The sequence below is a fragment of the Strongyloides ratti genome (genome assembly GCF_001040885.1).
Source record: "Strongyloides ratti genome assembly S_ratti_ED321, chromosome : 2".
Taxonomy (NCBI): domain Eukaryota; kingdom Metazoa; phylum Nematoda; class Chromadorea; order Rhabditida; family Strongyloididae; genus Strongyloides; species Strongyloides ratti.
This window is the reverse complement of record NC_037308.1, coordinates 14,834,066-14,858,879: the sequence shown is the minus strand read 5'-3', so window position 1 is coordinate 14,858,879 and position 24,814 is coordinate 14,834,066. Positions and strand designations below refer to the sequence as shown.

Sequence of the window (24,814 nt, the reverse complement as noted above, 5' to 3'; positions counted from 1 at the left end):
TATCTTTAAAATTTTTTTATATATAACTCTTATATTTAAAAAACTGTTAAAATTAATATCTTTAAAAAATTATAAAAAAATGATAAAATAAATATAAATTTTAATTTAATACTGTTGTACAAAAAGATGTTCTATATTTAAAAATAAAGATAAGAAAAAATTTAAATATATTATTTTGAAGAAATTGTTGAATCATAAAAATCAGAATCACCATTTTTTGAGGAATTTTTTGGTGATGTCACTTCTTGATATAATACATAATCTGCATCATTTTTTGAATCAACAATCAATGGAGTTTTTGATTCTTTATTATTATTGTTATTAGAATCTACATTAAATTCAATTTTTGGTGTTAGTTGTTTTATTGTTTCATTATTTTCGTTGTTTATATTAAAAGATTCTGGGGATGCCCCATCAATTGTTGGTTCTTCTGGTACATTTTTCGTAATTGGTGTAGAAACTGGAATTTCATTATTATTTTCATTTATAATAATTGCTGGTGATACATTTATATGATCATTTGTATTACTTTGTATAGGTGGGTATGTAATTTCAAGGTCTGGTTCGTTAGTATTTCTTAATTTGTCATTATCAATTATGATTACTTCTTGTTGACCTTTATCAAGAATAGTTGTTCTTTCATCTAAAGATTGTGGTGACGTTGGTAAATTAGAATCTGTAAAAATTGGAAAAGCATTATTTATACTTGTATCTGTATTTATATTCTTATTTTCATTAGATATAAAAGATGATTGATTTGGGATTATTGTTGGAATATTCGAAAGTCCTTCATCATATCTATTGGCATACTGTGATCTTTGGTATCCAGATGTATACATAGGAATATTATTATTGTTATTATAATTTTGGGTTTGTTGTTGGGATGTCGGAAACATATTATTTTTATGATTATGACATTTATAACAGGGTTGTCGGTAATAATTATTATAGTAATATGATGGAATATTATATCTTTGATCATATAAAGACTGTTGATAATAAACCGGCATTTGTTGTGGATAATAGGAATATGGAAATGAAATTGCTAAAGGCACTAATACAAATATTATAGAATATTTCATATTTTAATAATTTTTCTATAAATATAACATTATATAAATTTTTGGATTCTTTATATATTATATAATTTCTTATAATAAAAATTGGTTAATTCATTTAATTTGCTAAATACTAAATTAACCTTAAAGAAACGGTTGTAGTTTCTTATATAAATCAAGTTTTTATATATCGATGACTAATAAAGAAAGTTAAAAGTATTATTTTATATGCTATTTATGTCTACTTTAATCATAATTTATTTATCAAACTACATTTGATAAACTTAACATTACATTATTAAATAAAAAACATTTTAAGATTAAACAGACAAATGTAATTTAATACATTTTTTTATACATTTTATTTTATCAACAAAAAAAAATGAATTCTGTCTGGTATAAATAAATTTATTTATCTATTTTACAGTCTATAATTTAAAATTAAATTTTTTTTTTATTTTTTAAAAGATATATATAGTTGTTTGTGAGGTAATAATCTAATATTAAATTATTTACAGTTTTATGGTTTTTTAATTAATTCTTTACTACATTCTACCAATATTAAATATTCCTTCTGGATTAATATTTGAATTAAAAATTCTAGATGGTGTTTCTGGTTTAGCAAATGTAGCATGATTTATTTCATATTCTTTTATTGAATCTAAATTTTTAGTTTCTTTATATTTTTCATATGCTTTTGCAAAACTTTTTAAGGCATCAACTCGTGATGAGTATTTAAGTCTTGTACCAGTTTCATTTTCTTCTGATATAGTTAGACCAGAATTATTTGAACGAAAGACAGGCTCAAAAGATTTTAATGCATTTTCATAATCTCTTGGTTTAACAATTATTCCACGCCTAACACCGGTAAACATAAAAATTCTTGGTGTAAATGTTCCTGCTTGTGGTGGTACACCAAATGTAACAGTTGAAACAAGTGTAGCTTTCTGGCTTGGTAAAATACTAGCTAATTTGTAAAGATCTAATGAATCTAAACAACTTATAAATGATTTAATATATGGTCCTGGTAATACTTTCCAATGGTCAAAACATAAGCCTAAAATTATATATATTTATATTATTGATATTCAATAATTTTTTTTTTTAAAAACATACTTGTATCTTCAACTAATACTTCTTGTTGTGTTAATGTTACAGCTGATAAACATTTTTCATAAGCAACATCTTCTACACTTCCTTGAACTTCTTTTATAGGTAAATCTTTAACATCTATTTTAAATGTATTAGGAAGCGTTGCGATAACATCTTTTATTTTATGTTGGTTTCCAGAAATAAATACTAGTAATCTTTTGGCAGATAGCTTCATTTTAGTGAAATTTATATATTAAAAATAAATAAAAGAATTTTATTTTTATTTATATTTCTAAAATATAAAATACAACTAATTTTATAGTAAATATTTGTCGGAAGTAATAAACATAAATATTAATTTTAACGTCATTTATAGACAATCTTATATAACATATTTTTTAATAAATTTTACAAATTGTCAAGATAAAAATAAATATATAAAAATGAACCTAATTATATAAAAAAATTTTTTTTTATTAAAATAATATACAGGATAATTTTAAAAAAGAAACAATACTTAACAAAATGTGCAAATAAATGTGTATGTCGTCATCAACTGGAAAATAAAGAATAATGTCATATATTATAGTATTGTCGATAACAATTTTGACAATCAATATTAAGCAGTAAAATAATTTCTAGAGTTAAGTGTTAATATATTTAACAATTAGAAAATTATTTTTAAATTTATGTAATGACTTTAAGATTTTTCACTTTTATATTTATTAATATACATGTGACATCTGTTGATTTCATCATTCTTATTTAATAGTTCCATTCTAGGATAACATTGCAATGAATAGAAATCGAAAGGGAGGTCAGTTTGAATATGTTTATTTGTTAAATTCATTTAGTCTAAAATCATAGTACAAACTTTGTATTTTATAAGTACATAATACAAAAATAATATAATATATTTTTATAAAAAAAAAAATTTAATGATATTATTAAGTATTAAATTTTTTAATGAAAAAATTTATTTGTAACTTAATAAGTATTTGTAAATGGTTCATTAAAAATTATTACGGAGAAATATATTTTGATAGAGTTTATATAATGGTAAGAACCAAATTGGTGTTTGATATATGATGTTACTTTTTATTTACTTAACCACCTTTGTCTAATCATTTTTTTTTTTAATGTGTCTATTGTTTTCTTTCATCTCCAGCTGAAACCAATTTTAAAAAATTAACAAAGAACAACTTTTTATTTTTTATATATATTCTTTTTATCATATATTTGAATCACGTTATTATAGTTAATTTAATAAATTTTACATGGTTTTTATTTTTTTTTTAAGATCATTCATAATTTAAATAAGAATAGTCTCAATAATAAAAAAAAAAGACATAAATATATCTATAAGTGGTGTTATATGTAATAAAATAAAAATTTTTGTTGATGTTTTATCTTTACTCGACTTATTTTTCATTCTCTCTTACAATTTATTTTTTCTTATTATTTTTAATAAAAAATAATGTTGTTTATTTTATAAAATATCATATTATCTTGTTTACAACATCATTTAACAAATCAAAGACAAAAGAACATTGATGGCAAACTTTTATCAAATCATACAATCAAAAGTTTAATAGATATATATAATTTATAAATAACAATTTATGTACTAAAAATAATTTAAATACATTGATTTTTGTATTTAACATTTGTTATTGTCTCAAATAAATTTTGATCATTTATTTAGGGAATACTTAATATTTTCTATTGTATGCCATCAAAAACCATCATTACAATAAAATTTTTAAATCACATGCATGTCAAATCAAAAATGTTTTAGATAGGAATTTAATTATTTATTTTTTTAAATTTGAAATTTTACTACTCTTAAATTATTTTAAGTAAATGTTTTTATGAAAACACATATATCTATAAAAATATTTAATTAGTACCATTAAATAAAAAATAAAAATTTAAAGATTTTAATTGATATAATTAAAGATACCAATTAAATTAAAATATTAAAATAATTTATTATAATTATGTTTTAATAAAATATTGATCTAGAAAAAATATTGCCACTACTAAAATAATTTATTACTTTTAACATTTACTAAATAAATATTTTTTTATTATTTTAATTGTTTTGTCTTTTTTTTTTATTTTAAATAATATTATATGAAAATTACGTAAACATATTTATAATTTGAAACAATTTTTTTGAAGGGAGATGATGTTTTTATTCAAATAAAATTGGGTGATTTATATCCTAATCATTATGTAATTAGAATATATTAATTTGAAAAGCGCTTGATTATTAAAATTGAAAAAATAAACTAAACAAAATAAAAAAAATTTTTTTTAATATTATACATATTATAAAATGCCATATTAATTATACGTTCTTTAATTTTTTTTTAACACTAATAAATAATTAAAAAAGGAAACAAAAGTTATATGATTATTCAATAACTTTTAAATATAATATTGCATATAGAATGTTTTGTTTGATTTTCCATATTGTTTCATTAAAATTTATAACTAATATCTTTAAAACTTACCTTAGTTTTTATCTAATTTATCATAGTCTTTTTTACTTTTCTTTATATTTTTGATATATTTTCAATTAGTCTTCTTTTATCATTTCTACTTTAAAAGTTTTAATATTCTTTTTTATCATTGTCTCTTGAAAGATAAGTTTAATTTATATAATTTAACATTCATGTCACTCAAAATATTATTCTAATCATATGTAATATTGAGAAGTTATTTCTTATGTTTCTATAAAGACATTTTATGTATAACTAACCTCATTAACATATTATAGTTATAAAATTTATAAATTATTATAATAATATCATTTTTAAGAAAAATTAAATATTAAATAAACAAAAAATAATACTATAAACATTTTATAACAAAAAAAAAAATAGTGAAAGTTTAAGATTTTTAACATGAATAAAATCAAGTGAGATTTATTCAACAACTATATTAAACAATTTATATAAAATATATCATAGAAATAACATAATCAAATGTCATTTCGATTACATAAACATGTTCCTGTTATTTGTCTAATAAATGAACCATAAGGTATTTTATTGGTTTGATATATTTTATTTAAATTATTTTTTTTTATATATTTATATTTAATATTATGTAATTTTTATTAAAATAGTAACAATATTTTAAGATCAAAAAAAATAAGAATTTATCAAAAAAAAAACCTATGAAATCCAATATGAAATATAATAATTTTTGATAATATTATTTAAAAATAAACCTGTAAATAATAAATAAATAACTAGATTTCTTTTAAAATTCTTATCTATTTGTCAAAGAATTAAATTATTTGATAATCGTGATGAATGAAATTATTCATGCATTTTTTAATAAATATTTTCTTAATAGTATATTATAATACTTAGTCTAGATAAATGATAAAAATATTTTAATTAAATTTTTTTTTTTTTACAAATGTACAAGTTATTATATATTTTAGTATTATTATTATCTATGGCCTTGACAAAGTCCTAATGTTTGAAGTATTGAATCTATTGGACCTTGTCCATTATCATTATTCTTTTGTAAATTTCTTTCCATACCATTTGGAATATTAGGTAATGGGCCAATTTTTTTAATATCTGAATTAATATGAAATTTAAATGCATCATTATCTGTTGAAAAAAGAAATTCATTATTACCAGGTGTTGGTTTATTATATTTAATTGGAGGACCATTATAATTTGTTGGAATGATTGGTTGTGGTGTTTCAGGAAGTATTAATTTAAAATTTTCTTGAGGTATTGCATATTGAGCAAGTGATAGAGAATCTTGTAAATTTTGAAATATATCAGAAACAGCTGATAATATACCATTGTTATGTTTTTCAAGATGTTTTTTTTTATCAAAATTATCATCATACATGTCATAGTAATCTAATGCATCTGTTTCTTTTTCTGGATAATGAGAATATTTAATGGAAGTTGTTGGTGTATTAGTAGTAGTAACAGTAGTAGTAGTTGTTGTTGTAGTTTTTGTAACACTAGTATAAGGTTTTTCACTACTTTTGGGTTGAATATTTAAACGATTTATATTAATATTTGTTGGGCTGTAATGTCGTAATCTAACTGGCATTTCTGGTAACATATCATTAATTGGTGATGATGTTGTTTGAAGACCTTCTCTTGAGAAAACTAAAACATTTTCTTTATTTATTTCATGATTAATTTTAAATACTTTTCTCCTTTGAGATTCAGCTAAATTTTCTTGACTCATAAATAAAGGATTATATTCAGATACAGTAACTGGAAAACGTCCTCTACTCCAATCTAATGGAATTTGTCTTCTTGCTCTAACGTCACCATGAATATTTTCTTTTTTTAATGATAATACATCAATAGGGCAAAGTTGTAACCACCATCTTCTATCACCATTTTCTCCCATACTTTGCCATTTTCGTATAATTTGAGTTCCAGAACTAAAACTACTTGCTTTTTTAAAATCATTAATAAATTTTGTATCAATACAATCATCACTTCTTATTATAATTTGATTACTTTTACAACATAATAATTGCCATGAATGAATACCAGGATTAACATTTTCAATTAATTCAACACCAACAGTATATTGATCACTACCACAACTTAGGTACATATCACCTTCTTCTGTTGTTTCTGCTTCAGTAGTATTACATATTTCATCATGTAATATAACTTCTTTACCAAATTTAGTACAACTAAATTTATAAAAACGTTCTGAACCATCAAAAACAGATGCAAATTTAGAAATAAAATATCCATTTGGGCACTGAAATGTTGACATTCCATGAGAAAATATTTGTTTAGGAAAAAATATAAAAATAATAAATAAATAATATTTTTTTTTTATAAAATTCCATTTTTCTAACATTGTTTCACAATAATAATAAAGATAAAAAAAAAGTTATCTAAAATAGGTAGAAAGTATATAAATATATCAGAAATTTTGTCATAAATGAAAAGACTTATTCTGAATAATATAAAAATCAAACAAAATTTTAGTAATAAAGATGTCATGATATGGTTATTGAAAATGAATCAACATATTTGTGAAATATCACATTGTTCTGTGTATCGCTTACTATTGAGACTTTTAAATAGGTCATTTTATCTTGTATGAATAATCTTTTATTTTTCAAGAAGACATTAGTGGGAGATAAATTTATTCTCTTTACAAGGTTAAACTTTTTATCTCTAGCTTCTTTTTTTTTTTAAATTACATTAAAATAAATAATTTTTTTTTATATATCGTTAATTGTGTATATACTTTTTTTTTTCAAATTAATTTTGAATATTTAATAGATTTAAATAAATGAATGTAATTATTAAAATTATTTATCATTTTTTTTATTATATAAATTTAAATGGATTAGAAAAATATAATAAATGATAGTAATTATATGTTATGAAATTAAAGATAATTTTTTTGTTTCTTTTTTTTATATCAATTATCAAAATATATAATTGTAATATTATTGTTAAAGAATCATTGTATTTACTAGCAAGAAAAAATTTTTCAATAGAAATTGCTAATGCAATATATGAAAATTTTAATGTTACAAAAGGAGAAGTTTATGAAGGATCTCTTTGTAGAGCTGCCAATTATAATGTTTTATCAAATAATAGTATAACATCACTTACTCCAATATATTTAATTGTAGAAGAAGAGTAAGTATGAACTTTATATTAATTATACTAAATTGAAACATACATTTTTTTTTTATTTACAGAAGTAAATATATTCAATGTCAAGAAGAAGGACTACAAAATTTTTTAATTGTACATATTTATGGTAGAAAAAATGGTTCTGGTATTGTTCGTATAGAAAAATTTAATAGAATTAATCTTATATTTGAATTAAATAATTATGATTATTATCATGTTAAGAAAGCATTAATATTATTTAAAACATTAAAAAATACACTAACTTTACATTATAGTGGAATTAAAAAAATTTTTATTCCAAAAAAAAGTAATCCTCCATATTGGATTCATCTTATTACAGGAGGTAAATTAAAAAATAATATTGAAAATATAGATGATATTACTACAAATATAATTTCATATTTTAATTTTTTTCTTTTGATTAGTGAACTTATAATTTCATCAACAATAATTGTTATTCTTATTTATTGTATGAAAGGAAAACATAAGAAAAAAAAAGTTCAATTAAATAAAATGATATTAGAATTAAAACAAGCTAATACTCTTGATATTCCAAATGACAAAGAATTAATTGATCCAAATGACATTAAAAGTTATTTTTATACTATTGTAAATCAAGTTTCAAAATATATTGATAATCATATTAAAGAAAGTAATAATTATGATGTTGTTCCAGAACAAAAAAATATTGAAAATTTAATGGTTCTTGAACCATATATGGGTAATAATAAAATTAATGAACTATTTGATGAGCTTTTCAAAAATATAATGCCTTCAATTTCTTTTCCACATCATATAAAAAATTATAATTTAAAACCAGGAACAAATATTTCGGATGTTATCTCTTCAATATTTATTTCTTATATTTCTTTAATAGGAATAGATAGAATTCCCAAATCAACAATAAAGATGATAGAACAGGGAGTTTATAATTGGTTTGGAAAAGCAATTGGTCTACCAGAAACATTTTTATATAAACAAAATTCTTTTAATACTACCGTAGTAGATTCTTTATTTCAAAATGATGATGGTGGTGGATTAATTCTATCAAATAATATTTTAGCTAATCTTCAAGTAATTTATGGTGCCAGAAAAATGAAAATAATGAAAATTTTAAAAAATTATGAAAAAAAAGATAATTTTGATAATTATCTTGATATACAAAAAAAACTTATTGTTTATATGAATGAAGATCAATTAGGAAATTATGAAAAATTATGTAATTCTATTTTTATAATTTGTAAAGGAATTCCCTTTAGTGATAAAATTGAACTTTGCCAAGCTTGCCTTACAAAACAAATTGAAGAAGATATAAGTGATGGATATATTCCATTCCTTATTATTTCATCATTTGCCTCAACAACTTTATGTAGTTATGATGATTTAAATGAAATATCATATGTTTGTGAAAAGTTTGATATTTGGCTTCATGTTGATGCAACTTATGGAGGTTTTAGTTTAATAAATTCAAAAATAAGAAAAAAAGCTTTAGGAATTGAGAAATGTAATTCTTTATTAATATGCCCAGATAAATTTATGATTTGTAGTCCAGAAATTTCAATACTATTTTCAAGAAATTTTCAATTTATTTTTGAAAATTTTAATATAAAAGAACTTCAAAATCCTGAAGACAAATGGTTAATAAATACAGAAGATGTTAAAAAATTTTTATCATTAAAATTATGGTTTGTTTTTAAAATTTATGGTATTGAAAAGTTACGAGAAAGAATAACAAAACTAATTCAAGATACAAATAAATTAAAAGAATTGATAAAAAATGATAACCGTTTAGAGTTGTATGATTTTCTTTCTTTAGGAATAGTATCATTTAAAGTAAGTGGAGATTCACAGACTAAATCATCAATCAAAACATCTCAATTGATAAAATTTATCAATGAAAAACGTCAAATCTATGTTTCAGAATATGATGTCAACAAAAATATTAAACTAATTCAATTATCAGTAATTCACATAACAAAAACTTCAAATATTATAACAAATCATTGGGGAGAAATACAAGATATAATAGACGAGTTTTTCAATACACAGTTAGAAATACCATCAATTTCCTCATCACAACACTTTGAAAAAGAAAACATTATCTCAGAGGATTTTTCACAACAATAAAAAAAAATGTTTAATTCTTATTTTTTTTTATAAATTATACAAATGCTAACTATAATTTCTAAAAATTTCTATATATCAACAAATTTTTTTTAAATATTTTTAAATTTATATATTTTAATTTTTTCAACAAAGCTTTAACATTTTACTATTCTTGAGAGATAAATAAAAATAAAAAGTTTATCTATATATTAAACTTTAATAATTTTTTTTATATATAATCTTATTATAGTCATTTTAAAAATATTTAATCATGACAAATATTCTTTTATTCAATGATGGCATTGACAATAAAAGCCCAGTTTTCAAACATTCATCAAAAGTAAGTTTATGCATTCTATAAAAAAATAATCTCTAATATTTAAATTCGTATCATTTTCTTTATCTTATTATTTAGTATCATTACCCTTTAATAAGAAACATAATATTAGCGTTAAGAAAAAAAAATAGATTGTTTACATCTTCACATAATTTAAAATTCACTATTTTTTACCAAAAAAAAAAATAAAAAAATAAATATATATAGTATTTTTCATATAAAACTTTTTAAAAACAAATTAAGCTTTCCCAAAAGACAAAATTATTCTATTATTTTTGACATATAAATATATATATATTTTTTTATATTAAAAGTGTCATAAATTAAAAGAAAATATGATACTTTATCTATGTATCCTAAAAAAGTCATTTTCCTCTAATAAAAATAAACATTTATTTACTTCGTGAATAAAAAAAAAAGATTTATTTTGTTTTTTTACTTTTTTTTTCCAATAGCAACATTTAATTTTATATATTTGTTTATAAATAAATAAATATGTAAGTGTATATATTATATATATTTATATTTACTAATCGTGGAGCACAAAAAAAGAAATAATTTAAATGATATTTATTTCTAGAACTTTTAAAATATAAAGAAACCTTCGAATAAATAAAAATGATAGTTAATAAGAAAAATAATGTTTATTTACGAGGAAGCTTTATAATAATATAACTATCTTTATTTTTTTGTCAAATTTTTATATTTTTTTTAATTTTAGTTATTCGTACAAAAAGGTTATTTTACAATGGAAAATGAAATAAGTAATGAAAAAGTTTGTAAAAATATTTCAAATGGTCTTTCTAAAGTTGAAAATTGGAAAATAACTATGAATAAATATAGAAAAAATGATATTTTTACAGATGTTACATTATGTAATAATATACGTGCACATAAATGTTTCTTAGCTACAGAGTCAAAATATTTTGAAAAATTATTTACTAATCCATATAATAAAGATAAAAGTAAGTTATTTAAATTAATTAATCTTTTATTATAAAATTTTTTTTTTAGATAAATTTGATTTTCCTAATATTAATGAAAATTCTATGAATGTTGTAATTGATTATTTTTATACAAATGAGATGAAAATTGATAAAAATAATGCTCAAGAGGTACTTATTGCAGCAGATGAATTAGAAATTAAACCATTAATTAATTATTGTCAAGATATATATAATAAACAAATTGATAAAAATAAAAGATTAAGAAGTGAATATATTGTATCAAGAAACAAAAAAGAACTTTATCTTTTTGGTGGTTTATCATGGAGTAGGACAGAAGGTTATATAACAGCTCCAACAGAAATATATAATTTAAATGAATCTAGTAGACATTCAAAAGAACCATATTTATCAACTATTGATAATAAAAAAACACTTAATCGTTTTGGAAATACTTTAGCTACATTTAATAATAAAATATATGCTATAGGTGGACAAAATCATGATGAAATATTAAATTCAATTGAAAGTATAGAGATTGACTCACTTTCAGGATCATGGAAAAAAATTGATACAAATTTTTGTTTTAATTCAAAATATTTAGAATCAGTAACTATTAATGATAAGGTATATCTTTTTGGAGTTGACTCAAATGACTATAGAAATAAAGATTTTCACAAAGCATTTCATCTTTTAGATTTAAATTCATTAAAAATGACATCTTTACAATCATTACCATTAAATTTATATACACCAGCACCTGTTTCTGTGAATAATACAATCTATGTTATTGGTGATGATGTTGATAGTAGTGGTAATTCATCATGGATAAGAAAAAAAAGTATATGTCAAGAAGGAAGTGTACTTTTAAGAAATGATATAAGATTAAAAGAATGGGAAAAACTTCCTAGTACTACATTTAGAAAATTTGAATGTTGTATGGTAGTATTTAATGATTCAATATATTGTGTTGGTGGAGGATATCCACATACATGTGAAATATTTGATATTCGTGGAAATTGTTGGAGAGAAATGGCGAATTCAATGTCAGCAAGTTATTATTCAAAACTAGTCTTATTAGATGAAAAGATTCATAAAATTGGTCATAGTACTTTTAATGAAATGTATGAACCAAAAATTGATGAATGGATAAAAACAGAAAGAATAAGATATCCAAGGTTTGGTTTTAATACATTTTTAATCTGATTATTATTAAAAAGCTTTATAATTTGTATAAAATTTTAATAACTGCTTCTTCATAATTATATGTAAAAAAAAACATTTAAAAAAAAAGCAATAAAAATAACAAGATAATATTTTATTTGAATAAATTTCCCTTACACACAATTGATTTAATTATATTTTATTAAAAAGAAAATTTACAAAAAAAAAAGATATTTATAATGTATTTGTTTAACTTATATATTTACCACAGGTAAATATAAAAATATATTTCAAAACAAAAATAAATTTGTTATTTTATAAATATATAAAATATTGTAAAGTTAATTTTTTTTTCCAATCACCGTATATTGTTGTTAGTCATTAATTATTACATATTATCAATAAAAATAATACAATCATAGAAGTCGAAACTTGACACATTAAAAAAATAAATAAAAGTATAAAACAGCAATAAATATTTCTGCAAACAAAATTTATTACTATTAAATATGTTTGAATTATCTTTTTTTTTTTATCTTTATATTAATAAACAATAGGTAGGTAAAAAATACACTAGATATTTAATAATAATTGTCCAAATGACACATTTAACAATACCTCAGTCATCGTGAAATCAACAAAAGATTAGTTATATTAATTAAAATAAAATAAAAGTAGGGAAAAAAATATGACAAAAACATCACTATTATATAATTTTTTTTCTTAATTAAGCAATAAATTAATTGTCCAAAAATTTCATCTTAATAATATTAAAATTACTTTCTCATTTTTAAAATTAAAAAAAAATTTTAAAATATACTAGTTGTTATAGTTAATCATAATACAAAAACTTAAATATTGTAAATAGAAAAAGATTCTTTTTACCTATTTCTTTATAATAATAAAAATTCATTACTTTAAATTAATAATGTTAACTTTTTGTGTTGACTGTAATATTAGACTATTGGAATGTTATCGGTCAAATTTATTGTAATATCTTTCTGCAGAAAGAATATTTTTATGACACACTTTTATAGTTATAAAAACAATTATTTTTTTTTACTATGAGTACGGAGGAAAAAAGTTTAACCATACAGAAATATATTTAATAAGAGATCTACTAGATCATCATTTAGTTGTCATTTATATTCACAAAAATGATTGAAATTTTTATCATAAGCTATTTGTCGTAGTTAGTTGCATGAAAAAAAAAACATTCAAATCTACTTTTATTGAATTGATCATTTATAGTAATACAAATAATTTATATTAAATGTTGATAAAGATGTGTATTAATTTGTATCTTTTTTTTTGGTCATCATTTGTCTTTTGAATGACATTCATCTATAATTTATTCATAGTATCTTTCAACTATTCTATTAGAATATTTCAAAATGTATAATATGTAAAAACTATACTAATGTTGTTTTTCTAATTCAAAATGGTTTTAAAATTTCAGTGAATTTAATTCTTTCAAAGATATATATATATATATATATTTATATACAAATGTAGAATTGATGCCTAGAATGCTAAATGTAGTATTAATAGTACAAACATGTGTTTTTTTTATTATATTTCTATCTAAGTGTTATATAACATTTTCAAGAACCTAAATAGAATACATAAGATTTTGGTAAATTGTACTTTAAAATAGGGAATATTAATAAATTGTAACTACTTTTATTTTAATTTTATTATCAAATGTTTGATTATCATAAATTATTCTTGTTATATATAGTTTAGTATAAATTCAATTCATGTGATTACTCATTTTCTACAGACAATGTAACTGTAGTTTTTTTAATTCATAAATTATGTTTATTGTCTTCATGAAAATATGAATTAAAATTATTTATAATTTTAAATTTTTACTATTATTTTTCATTTAAAATTAGAAACATAACATTAGTAACTAAAAATATGTCAAAAGAATATATTATTGGGAGAGTTACTTTTTTCCAAGTTGTTATTACTTTTTCATTTGATAATGTTAGGGGGGGGGGGAAAAGAAGGGGAATATATATATATATAAAATTGTTAAGACCAGAAAAAGATTCTTTATTTTAATATGCATTTGCTAGTAGACTAGTGCACAACTCTGAATATGGATTAGTGTAGTTATATTTTGATATTGTTTATAGTTTGATGTTAGGAGAACTGTGGTGTTATCGCAATCTTTTTGAGATATATTTTCATTTAGATTTCGTTAAAAAAATTTTTTTTTATAACATATATCTTTTTCTAAGTAATTTTTCTATCTTATTTTTTACCATTAATTATTTAAATTTTAGATGTCAGCTAATTCAAGCGATGAAATGCAAATATGCCAAAAAGATTATGAGTCTCGTTTTCAGTTAAGTAGTCAAGCCATTCAACTACATGAAGGAACACCAAAGTCTAAGATTGCTGCTTTACAAGCATTGGAGTCATACTATAATTTTAGAAGAATTGAACAAAGTCAAATGAGATATTATGGTGAAGATACCATTCCTGGAATTTTTTATGCCAATGATGAGGGACTTTATTTTACTGTTGATCTTAATGAAGTTGATAAAAAAAGAGGCATAATTCTTAAAGATCTTTCTGACTTTTATAAACTCAGCAATATTAATAATACAATATTAAGTATTGAAAAACTTGCAAATTATCTTTTAGAAACAAAATTTACATTAACAACAGTCGCTGAGGATGATTACGCTTTTTTCATGCCTTTTTGTGAATTAACATTTGTCTCCATAAATAACCAAAAAGTTATATATATGGTAAAATGTTTTAATTTAACCATAGAAGGTAACTTAAAAAGAATTTTTAAAGAAAAGTATGTTAACGCATTGTTAAAAATTGAAAGTCAAGAATATTTAACTAAAGAAGATAATTCTTATCAATTATCCTGTTACCGTCTTACTCATTCATCAGATCCTAGTGATATTTCTCAATTAAATTACAATCATTCATCATTTATACTTGATGGTCATGATAATATTAATGATAGTTGTTTGACAGTAGCAATGTGTCAAAGTATTTCAAATTCTCAGTGTCTTGATATTTCTGAAATTATTAATGAAGTTTGCCAAATTGGTATTAATTTGGACATTCAACAGGAAAATTTTATAAGTCGTTCATGTCATTCAAAAAATCACTCAATTATTTGTGATGCACCATCTGGTACTGGAAAGTCATTATGTACAGGATTAACAGCTCTTATTCGTCTTAAACTTGGTTTAAGCACTGTTATAACTTCACCTACAGATTCTGGATGTTTAGCAACAGCAATGGAGATCAAGAAGTTAGGTGAAGATTTTTTGAGTGATGACAAAAACTGTGGAAAAATTATATTTTTAACAACTATTTCTTTTGATATTAATGATGAATTTTCATCTGATAAACCATTTACTGTTGAATATTACATGGAAAATCAGAACTGTCATAAATTATGGAAAGATGTTCATCTTGATCCAACAAAAAAGAAAACATTATATGATGCTTTCAAAAGTGTCAAACAAATAAGAACATTATTAAATGGTAAACTTAACAATCTTACCATTAGTGATATAAATTATATTTACAAATTTGAATACTATAAGAATATTCTTGAAGGATACTTGATTAATACTATGAAACCAAAAATCATTATAATGAACACTGATTTATTACTTAAAAGAAATATCATTCATGATTACATTAACAATAATTCTTTGATAATGATTAATGAGGTGGAACAAATAGAAAGATGGAGAATAATGATTTTAACAATGTTTTACAATAAATGTTCTTTTATGTTTATTGGAAATTCTAAATATGCAAAACCATCTGAACCTTTTGGTAGAAATAATGATTTGTATAAATTTTTCTTCCATCAAAACATATTTTTCAAGAATTGTTCTCACATTACTTTGGAAACAAATCATAGATATAACAAAAATCTTTGTAATTTTATATCCAAAGTATTGTATGATGATAAATTAAAAAATATTAACAGTGATTGTGGGGAAATGTATCATGATCAAGGATTTGTATTTGTTCATAAAAATAATCACCATGTTTCATCTAAAACAAATCTTATTACAAATACCTTTGAGGTAGAACAAACAAAGTTTTTAATTGATTATTTAAATATCAAAAATATGGTTGACATGAAAGATATTGCTGTTTTATGTTTTTATAGTGGACAACAACAATTAATGAGAAAACTCCTACCACCTAATGTAAATGTTATGACAGTAGAAAATTCTTTTGGATTAGAATTTCCTTATACTATTATTTGTACATCATCACATGAAAATAATGAAATTATCCATGACAAATATCGAATTCTTGTTTCACTTACCAGGGCTAAAAAAGGAATGTTCCTCATTATTCACGAAAATATTATTGATGACTTCATGAAAATAATTGTTACTAATCTTAATTCATCTTCTTGATTATTTTATCAGTACATATTTAACTAAAAATATGTTATGGTAAAAAAAAATTTTTTACTTCACTCAAAAATTCCTCAGTTAACTCAGATATAAATTTACAATTTTTAACTAAATTTATACTTTAAAAAATAAGATAACATCATAAAAAAAAATGTGAAAAATAAAATAAATGAATATTGGTTAACGTGTTTATTATATTTTTAAAGTTAATTAAAAACTTGGAAAAAATATTTGTTTATTACATATCAAAAAAAAAAAAAGTCATTTAGTATACCTGTTGGTGGTAAAGTTTTATAGAAATGTTACAATTTTGTGGAGTAATGTATATTTGTAGTAAAAAAAAGTTACACTAATATTTCTTAAACTTTTTTTTTTATTTATTTAATTTTAAAAATAATATAGTCTAAATTTCAGAGAATAAAAAATATATGTGGAATAAAATAATTTATCCCAGTAGAATTAATAAATTATTATCATATTTTTTAATACAATCAAATCACTTAAGATCAATTAAAACATTATTTGTAAGAAATTTTGGTACAAAAAAATTTATTGAAAATGTACCACCAGATTCAGTATATATAAGTTTTTTAAAATATGGAACAAATAGTAAATGGAAAAAAGGAAAATATATTGTATATTGGCCATCTTATCCTCAATTTAATGGTATAGGAAATGGTCATAATACAAAGATTTACGATACTAGTGATTGTAGATGCTATCTTTCTGCCTTAATTTATGTTATGATAAAAGGAATATATAATTTAAAGTTAAAAAAAGTTTCAATTATAACTGACAGTGATTTCTTAAAATATTTTATTGAAACAAAATTAGATATTTATAAAAACAGTGAAGTTTTATATTATTTTAAAGATGAAAAAATGTTAAGTAGAAATTTTGATTTAATTAAAATTATTTGTATGTTAAGTAATAATATAAAATTGTCATGCATCATTAAAGATTTAACTGACTCTAAAAATTATAATATTCCAACTATGAAAATCTTACAGTATTACAATGGAAATAAATTAGATAAAGAAGAAGTAATAAAACGGTATGAAAATTTAATTTATGGTAAACGAAATGTTTGGTATTATTTGGATGAAAACGGAAAAAAAAGTTTAGAAAAAAAATGTTTTCCAAAATTAAATGAACCATCTTTTAAAACAGAACTTGAAAATACTACAAAACATGCTTCTATGTATTATGCAACTGGTGTTTTTCATAGTAAATATATGAATGAATACATTACAAAATATGTTTTTCAATCTTTTAAAGATAGAGTTTGTGTTGTAGAAACTATTAAACAAAAAAAATTAAATTTATTACCAATAAAATTACACAGTATAGTAAAATGTTTAGAAACTGTAAGTTTTGTTTTATTTATATAATTTAAATGAAAGTTTAAAAAAAACTTGTTTTAAGGCAATTAGTTTGGGACGTCAAGAAATTATATTAGTTCATGATATAAAGTTTTTATCATATGCTTTAAAAAATGACTGGACGAATGACCAAGGTGAAGAAATAAGTTATAAAGAACATTATTATCAAATATTAGAATTATTATCAAATATTAATGTAGATTTTAGTTATTATGATATACTAACATTTCCTCCAAGTTTTTCATTTTTCAAAACAATGTCAGCAGCTTTTTATTTAAATGATTATAGAAAGTGTGAATTTGGATAGATAATATACTAAAATGCGCTAATTAAAAGTATATAATATTTTGTTAGCTATGGACTTGTTCTGTAATTAAAAGAATATATATATTTAAATAGTAAATTTTTTGTTTTATTCAGTTTTTCATGGAAGTAGTATAATTAACAAATTATAACAAAAATGATATTCAATTAAAAAGTGTTTTGTAATTATTAAAAAACATTATGTAAGATGTATTCTATAATAATAAATTTTTTTTTTCAATTAAATTAATGTTTCTTTTAAAATTAAAAATTTTTTGAACTTTATTTTTACGCACAAAAATTCTATAAACTTTTAAATAATCCATGTTATTTAAATTAGAAAAAAAATATATCCAAAAAAAACTCATTGAAGTTTTATTGAAAAAAAAAATAAAATAATAAATATGGAATGTAATACACAAACATTAAATAAAAAGTTATTTTTTATATGAATTTTTTGATTAAAAGCTTGCTTTTCAAATCAAACATTTTTTTTTAATTGTTATTATAAAATTTAAAATATAATATTTATCTGTTTATTTATTATTTCATTATATAATAATATAGAAAAACTTTTTTTTACTTATATTTGTTTAATTACAAAAAATAATTTTAAGAAAACTTAGATTTTTTCTAGTTTATATCTTAAGAATGAATGATCTAATATTGACGTTACTTGTTTAACTCGAAATAAAGTCAAAAGTGTAGAATTTATTTTTCTATTATCATTTAAAAAAAATTATATTTTAAAAAGTCATAAAAATAATAAATCTGTTGCATTTTTTTAAGTATATTTCAAAAATAAGAAATGATATGGTATAGAACTCAAAATATAAATTATAAAGTTATTCCAAGCGTTTTTTTTTATTAATATTTTTTTAAAAATGTTTTAAATAATTTTACATTTTTTTTCTTGTTTTTAATTATCATATTTTATTTCAAAATTAATTTTTACAAAAAACAAACATAGAAAATATTTTTCCCAATCTTTATACCCTTTTATCAAAATTTATTTAAAAATTTCTTCAAGTTATAATATTGTAGTAAAATGAAAAGTTTACAATTTTTGCTGTAATATCTATATAAAGATGTAATATTTTAAAGAAATTATTGCACTTTTCGTAATTAATGCATTTTTTATCTTATGAAAAGTTTAAAATTTAAACAATTTTTTCTCATTAAATTTTTGTTTATATATTTTTAGATTTTATTAAAACATGATTTTACTCATCTTTCTTAATTTGTATATATGTATGATGTAAATAATAATTGTATAATTCTTTTAAAAATATTGATATATAATTTGTTAATTCAATTCAACCATAACAATACTTTTTATTAAATTTAATATGATTCATAATACTAACAAGCTTTGTTATAATTTATTACCTTGTTCAAGAGTTATCTATTTTTATTTATACTTCAATTTTATTAAATATATAAATTTTAGTATCAATTTTATAAGTTAAATATCTTTATAATATAATGTTATTGTATAAATTATTTTATCTATTTTTAATATGTATTTTAATTAAACTTTCTGATAATATTAATTGTTATGAATGTACTTCTGGAAAGGGGCAAGATTGTCGTACATCAGCCTCAACCTGCCAATATGGGTTATTTGGTTGTGTTAAAATAACAACTTATTCTGGTGGTGTTGATAAATGTAAGTAAAATTAATAAATCAAAAATAATTTTTTATAATATTAAAATAAAATATTTTATTTTTAGTTGGAATGTTTGCAAATAATGATAGATCAATTATATCAGAAATTCGGTCTTGTAATGTTCTTCCTATAGGTGGTGTTGATGCCTGCCAACAACAAACATTACTTGGAATAAGAATTGTAACATGTTATTGTTTTAATGACTATTGCAATGGTACGATAAATTTAAATAAATTTAATTATAAATTATTAATAATTATTTTACTTTCAATATTTTATTGTTTTTTTAAATAAATTTTAAATTTTTATTATAGTATGATTAATTATATTATTTTTACAATTTTTTGTTTCTCGGTTGATAATGTGACATTTGTAGAATTGTTACTATACTTACCCGAGTTCGATTCTCACCGATATTCCCGATGATGAATGTTTCCACGACGGTCTTCAGACATAAACCTAAATATAATAATGGTGTTAACTGTGGTAACTTAGGGAGGATAAAATTTTGTTATTAATTTATATGAAGTAGTAACAAAAAACATAATAAGTTAATTAAAATAAATAATTTTTAAAATATATTGAAACACTAGTTTAAAGTTAGGATAAAATATGGGTGTAATATAATATTGTTTTTAAAATTTAATATAAAAGGTAAGTTAGCTGGAATTATTTTCATTTTCTAATTAGCTCATTAAAAAGAATGAAAATTTGTCTTTTTTTGTTAATAGTTTCCTTTTTCAAGGTGAGTTTTTAAAGTAAATAAAATATTTTTGTCTATATAAAAGAAAATATATTATAATATTTAAAATCCTTCGTTTAACTTTTATTTATTTTTTTATTTTAGTTTATTACACCAATTTACGAGGGGTTAACTGATAAAGAAAAGTTACATTTATTTGGAAAAAATGGCCTTAAAAATAAACCAATATATGAAGAGATAATATTAAATAGTTTTGATGAAAAAACTTTTAATACTACTATTGAAGGCAAAAATATATTATTTAAACTTAAAGATGCTTCTTTAAATCTTTTTGATATTGGTTTACATCATAATTATTATACAAAAAATGGGAGCAAAGATCTTTTGGATGAGCATGTTTACTACGACAAATGTAATAAAGTATATAAAGGTGAAAGTATTACTCCAAAAGGAAGTATAATTTCATTGACAGGCTGTAAAAATAATTTAGTAAGATAATAAATATTACAATTTAATTAATTAATTAATTTGTTTTTTTTTAGAGAGGTTTAATTATTACAAATGAAAATAAAATGTTCTTTATTCATCCAATTCCAAAACAAATAAGTTTTGGTAATCATATTATACACAAAAGAAGTATATCTGAAGTTTTATCTCCTGATAATCATGATTGTATATTTAATAAAAATGATGATCCATTTCCAGAAGATCAAATTGAAAGTAATACATTAATTAGTAATTTAAAAAAAAATAAAAAAATAAATTTTATTAGACGTATTAATAAAAGAGATATAATTAATAGTAATAATGAAATAATTATTGAAATTGCTGTTTTTGCTGATAATTTAATGATAAAACATTTTTATGATATTTATGGAAAAGAGAATCATATAAAAGAATTAAAAAGATTTATTATAGCTACTGTTAATAATGTTGATAGTTTATATAAACATCAAACATTAAACTCAAATATTCATTTTCGAATAAAACGTATTGATGTTATGGAAAGACAACCACTGGAACTTGATTCTACACAACATAATAATGGTGAAGTAAATAAATTATTAAAAACATTTTGTGAATATCAACAAAAAATGAAACCAAATGATAAAAATGATCCAAGATATTGGGATCATGCTTTATTATTTACTGGTTTTGATATATATGGTGGTGATGTTAAAAGTATTGCTGGATTTGCACCAGTCAAAGGTATGTGTAGTGAGGTACGTTCATGTACCATAAATGAAGGTTTAGATTTTGGTTCTGTATTTGTTGTTACTCATGAAATTGGGCATAATTTAGGAATGTATCATGATGGACAAAATGAATGTCATACAGATTGTTGTATTATGGCACCAAGTATTGGTTCAGGTAAAACTAAATGGTCATTATGTAGTAGTACAGAAATGAAAATATTTATTCAAAAACTTGGAACAGAACCAAATAGATCACCAAATTGTCTTAAAATTTCTGCAAAAAAATCAAAAAGTATTGGTATATTACCGGGACAGGATTATACAGTTAATGAACAATGTAAATTATTTCATGGTAAATGTTGGAAACATGGATTACGTTCATATCAAACTCTTGAAGATATTTGTCAAATGATTTGGTGTACAGATGGTGGTGAAAAATTTAAAACATCACATCCAGCATTAGAAGGTACTTATTGTGGTAAAGATAAAGTATGTTTTGGTGGAAGATGTGTTGAATCTAAAAAACCACTTATTGCAATTAATGGTGGTTGGAGTAATTGGAAAAGTAAATCATATTGTTTTTCGGAAAATGATGATAAATGTCAAAAATGTCAAATTGATGGACAGATAATGATAAAAAAAGAATATAGATATTGTGATAATCCTTTTCCAAATAATGGTGGAAAATTATGTGGTGGTGATAATATTAGAGGGCGAATTTGTAATGAAAAATTATGTTCTAATAGTATGAGTATTCAACAATATATTGATAATATTTGTAAAATTAAATCAAAATTAGAAAAAAATATTGAAATAAATATGATTGATAAAGGATTACATTTTGAACATGATTTATGTAAAGTATGGTGTTTTATAAAAGCTTCAACAAGTGTTAGAACAGTTGATACTATGCCTGATGGGACTCCATGTGGACATAGTAGTTTTTGTTTAAATGGAGAATGTAAAGCATTAATATGTAATGGTACAATTTTAGGTGGAGATATTAATGATTGTATTTCAATACAAAATAAACAATTAAAATCATTATTAAAAACATCTGAATGGAATTCATGGCTTTCATGGTCAGAATGTACCTCAACTAAATGTGGAGAAATTGGTTATAAAAAAAGAAAAAGAATTTGTAAAGATTCAACATGTCCTGGATCAGATATTCAAGAAACAACATGTAAATTTGAATGTACAAAAATTGAAAATAATTGGTCTAATTGGAGTAAATGGTTAGAATGTTCTGCAACTGAATGTGGTAAAGAAGGAAAACAAATTAGAACACGTAAATGTCTTAGTAGTAAATGTATTGGATCAGAAATAGAATCACAAGTTTGTCAAAAACCTTGTTTAAAAACTAGTGGAAAATTTACTGCATGGAGTAAATGGAGTGAATGTACTCCCACAAAAGATTGTCGAATATCATCTTTCCGTAAAAGAACAAGAGATTGTTGGAGTACATCAGTACCAAATCCATTATGTAATGGAAAGAAAGAAGAAATAGAATTATGTCCAAGGCCGAAATGTATTAAATAAATGAATATAAGTATATAATTTAATGTATTTGTAAATAGTTTTGTAAATATAAAAAAAAAATTTTTTTTTAATCTACTTTTAATATATGTTTAATGAAATAGAATTGTAAAGTTTGTGTAAATATAGTGATAATAGATATAAGCGAAGTTAACAATCGATGTAATGCTAGTTTAATATAACGTTGGTTATATTTATATATATTTAAATATTTTAAATGACTGTTACTAAAGTGGAAGCCTATATTGAAGCTTCAGTAAGGAAAACTGAAGAAATTGAAAAATATAATAAAACTGATTCCACTTTAAAAGAAGGTGCAGGAAAAAAATTATTAAGAAAAATTGATTCAATTAATTATCCTGTTCAATGTACAGAAGAAACAGTTAAAAGTGCTAGAGCTATACAACTTGATACTAATGATATTTTTTTAATATCATTTCCTAATTCAGGAATTGAATTATTAAAAAATATTATTTTAGAATTATTAGATGGTAAAGTAAATGGTATGTTACTGATCGATTATTTATTAAATATTTGTAGATGAATACAATTTTCCAACAATTGAATATTTTGGATCAGCTGTCATTAATATATATCCACCACCAAAATATTTAAAAACATATTTAAATATTAATTTATGTCCAAAATTAAATAATTGTAAAGTAATAATACTGATAAGAAATCCAAAAGATGTAGTATGGTCAATGTATAAATGTATTACAGATAAAAATGATATATCATTACCTTCAAAAGATTTTGATGAATTTCTAAATGCTTTTTTGAAAGGTGAAACTGAATATGGAGATTATTTTATTCATTTTCAAAATTTAATACCATTAATTGAAGATAAAAATAATTTATTATTAACTTATGAACAAACGACATCCGATATCGTAACAACAATAACAAAATTAGCTAAATTTTTAAATTTACATGATAAAGTATCTGATCAAAAAAAATTATTTCAAATAGTTGAAGAAGTAACATTACATAATGAATTTAATTATAATTATACTATAAAAGAATGGAAAAAATGTTTTGATGAAAAACAATCATTAAAAATAGATGAAAAATTTGAAACTTTTTTTAAAGGATCAATTTTAGAAAATATTTTTGATAACAAAATGAAATGGTGATATACTATAGTATATATATTTATTTAAAAATAATTTTAAGTAATTTTAAAATACTGGACATAAATATAAATTATTTAATTCCATTATTCTTAAT

General features: G+C 21.0%; 9 protein-coding genes across 9 annotated transcripts; 6 read left to right on the top strand and 3 right to left on the bottom strand.

Annotated features, from left to right (window-relative positions):
- Positions 1-170: 170 nt before the first annotated feature.
- SRAE_2000473200 (Hypothetical protein) lies at positions 171-1,082 on the bottom strand (the record flags this gene model as incomplete). Its single annotated transcript, XM_024643643.1, has 1 exon — positions 171-1,082. The coding sequence occupies one exon, from the start codon at positions 1,080-1,082 to the stop codon at positions 171-173; it is 912 nt and encodes a 303-aa protein (XP_024509291.1).
- A 521-nt stretch (positions 1,083-1,603) lies between these two features.
- Positions 1,604-2,385, bottom strand: SRAE_2000473100 (Inosine triphosphate pyrophosphatase; the record flags this gene model as incomplete). The annotated part of the gene is made up of 2 exons (XM_024643642.1): positions 1,604-2,115; positions 2,175-2,385. 2 exons carry the CDS (start codon positions 2,383-2,385, stop codon positions 1,604-1,606), a joined length of 723 nt encoding a protein of 240 aa, XP_024509290.1.
- Positions 2,386-5,618: 3,233 nt separating this feature from the next.
- Positions 5,619-6,935, bottom strand: SRAE_2000473000 (Hypothetical protein; the record flags this gene model as incomplete). The annotated part of the gene is made up of 1 exon (XM_024643641.1): positions 5,619-6,935. One exon carries the CDS (start codon positions 6,933-6,935, stop codon positions 5,619-5,621), a length of 1,317 nt encoding a protein of 438 aa, XP_024509289.1.
- Positions 6,936-7,556: 621 nt separating this feature from the next.
- SRAE_2000472900 (FI02861p) lies at positions 7,557-9,943 on the top strand (the record flags this gene model as incomplete). The annotated part of the gene is made up of 2 exons (XM_024643639.1): positions 7,557-7,819; positions 7,882-9,943. 2 exons carry the CDS (start codon positions 7,557-7,559, stop codon positions 9,941-9,943), a joined length of 2,325 nt encoding a protein of 774 aa, XP_024509288.1.
- A 250-nt stretch (positions 9,944-10,193) lies between these two features.
- Positions 10,194-12,409, top strand: SRAE_2000472800 (BTB/POZ-like domain and Kelch repeat type 1 and BTB/POZ fold domain and BTB/POZ domain and Kelch-type beta propeller domain and Galactose oxidase, beta-propeller domain-containing protein; the record flags this gene model as incomplete). The annotated part of the gene is made up of 3 exons (XM_024643638.1): positions 10,194-10,262; positions 10,981-11,224; positions 11,274-12,409. The coding sequence occupies 3 exons, from the start codon at positions 10,194-10,196 to the stop codon at positions 12,407-12,409; spliced, it is 1,449 nt and encodes a 482-aa protein (XP_024509287.1).
- A 2,252-nt stretch (positions 12,410-14,661) lies between these two features.
- SRAE_2000472700 (P-loop containing nucleoside triphosphate hydrolase domain-containing protein) lies at positions 14,662-16,791 on the top strand (the record flags this gene model as incomplete). The annotated part of the gene is made up of 1 exon (XM_024643637.1): positions 14,662-16,791. The coding sequence occupies one exon, from the start codon at positions 14,662-14,664 to the stop codon at positions 16,789-16,791; it is 2,130 nt and encodes a 709-aa protein (XP_024509286.1).
- A 299-nt stretch (positions 16,792-17,090) lies between these two features.
- On the top strand, positions 17,091-18,480 carry SRAE_2000472600 (Hypothetical protein; the record flags this gene model as incomplete). Its single annotated transcript, XM_024643636.1, has 4 exons — positions 17,091-17,113; positions 17,321-17,709; positions 17,752-18,158; positions 18,217-18,480. 4 exons carry the CDS (start codon positions 17,091-17,093, stop codon positions 18,478-18,480), a joined length of 1,083 nt encoding a protein of 360 aa, XP_024509285.1.
- A 1,481-nt stretch (positions 18,481-19,961) lies between these two features.
- On the top strand, positions 19,962-23,587 carry SRAE_2000472500 (Stall; the record flags this gene model as incomplete). Its single annotated transcript, XM_024643635.1, has 5 exons — positions 19,962-20,145; positions 20,211-20,360; positions 20,806-20,891; positions 20,994-21,338; positions 21,392-23,587. The coding sequence occupies 5 exons, from the start codon at positions 19,962-19,964 to the stop codon at positions 23,585-23,587; spliced, it is 2,961 nt and encodes a 986-aa protein (XP_024509284.1).
- A 214-nt stretch (positions 23,588-23,801) lies between these two features.
- Positions 23,802-24,720, top strand: SRAE_2000472400 (Sulfotransferase 6B1; the record flags this gene model as incomplete). Its single annotated transcript, XM_024643634.1, has 2 exons — positions 23,802-24,087; positions 24,125-24,720. 2 exons carry the CDS (start codon positions 23,802-23,804, stop codon positions 24,718-24,720), a joined length of 882 nt encoding a protein of 293 aa, XP_024509283.1.
- Between the last annotated feature and the right edge of the window lie 94 nt (positions 24,721-24,814).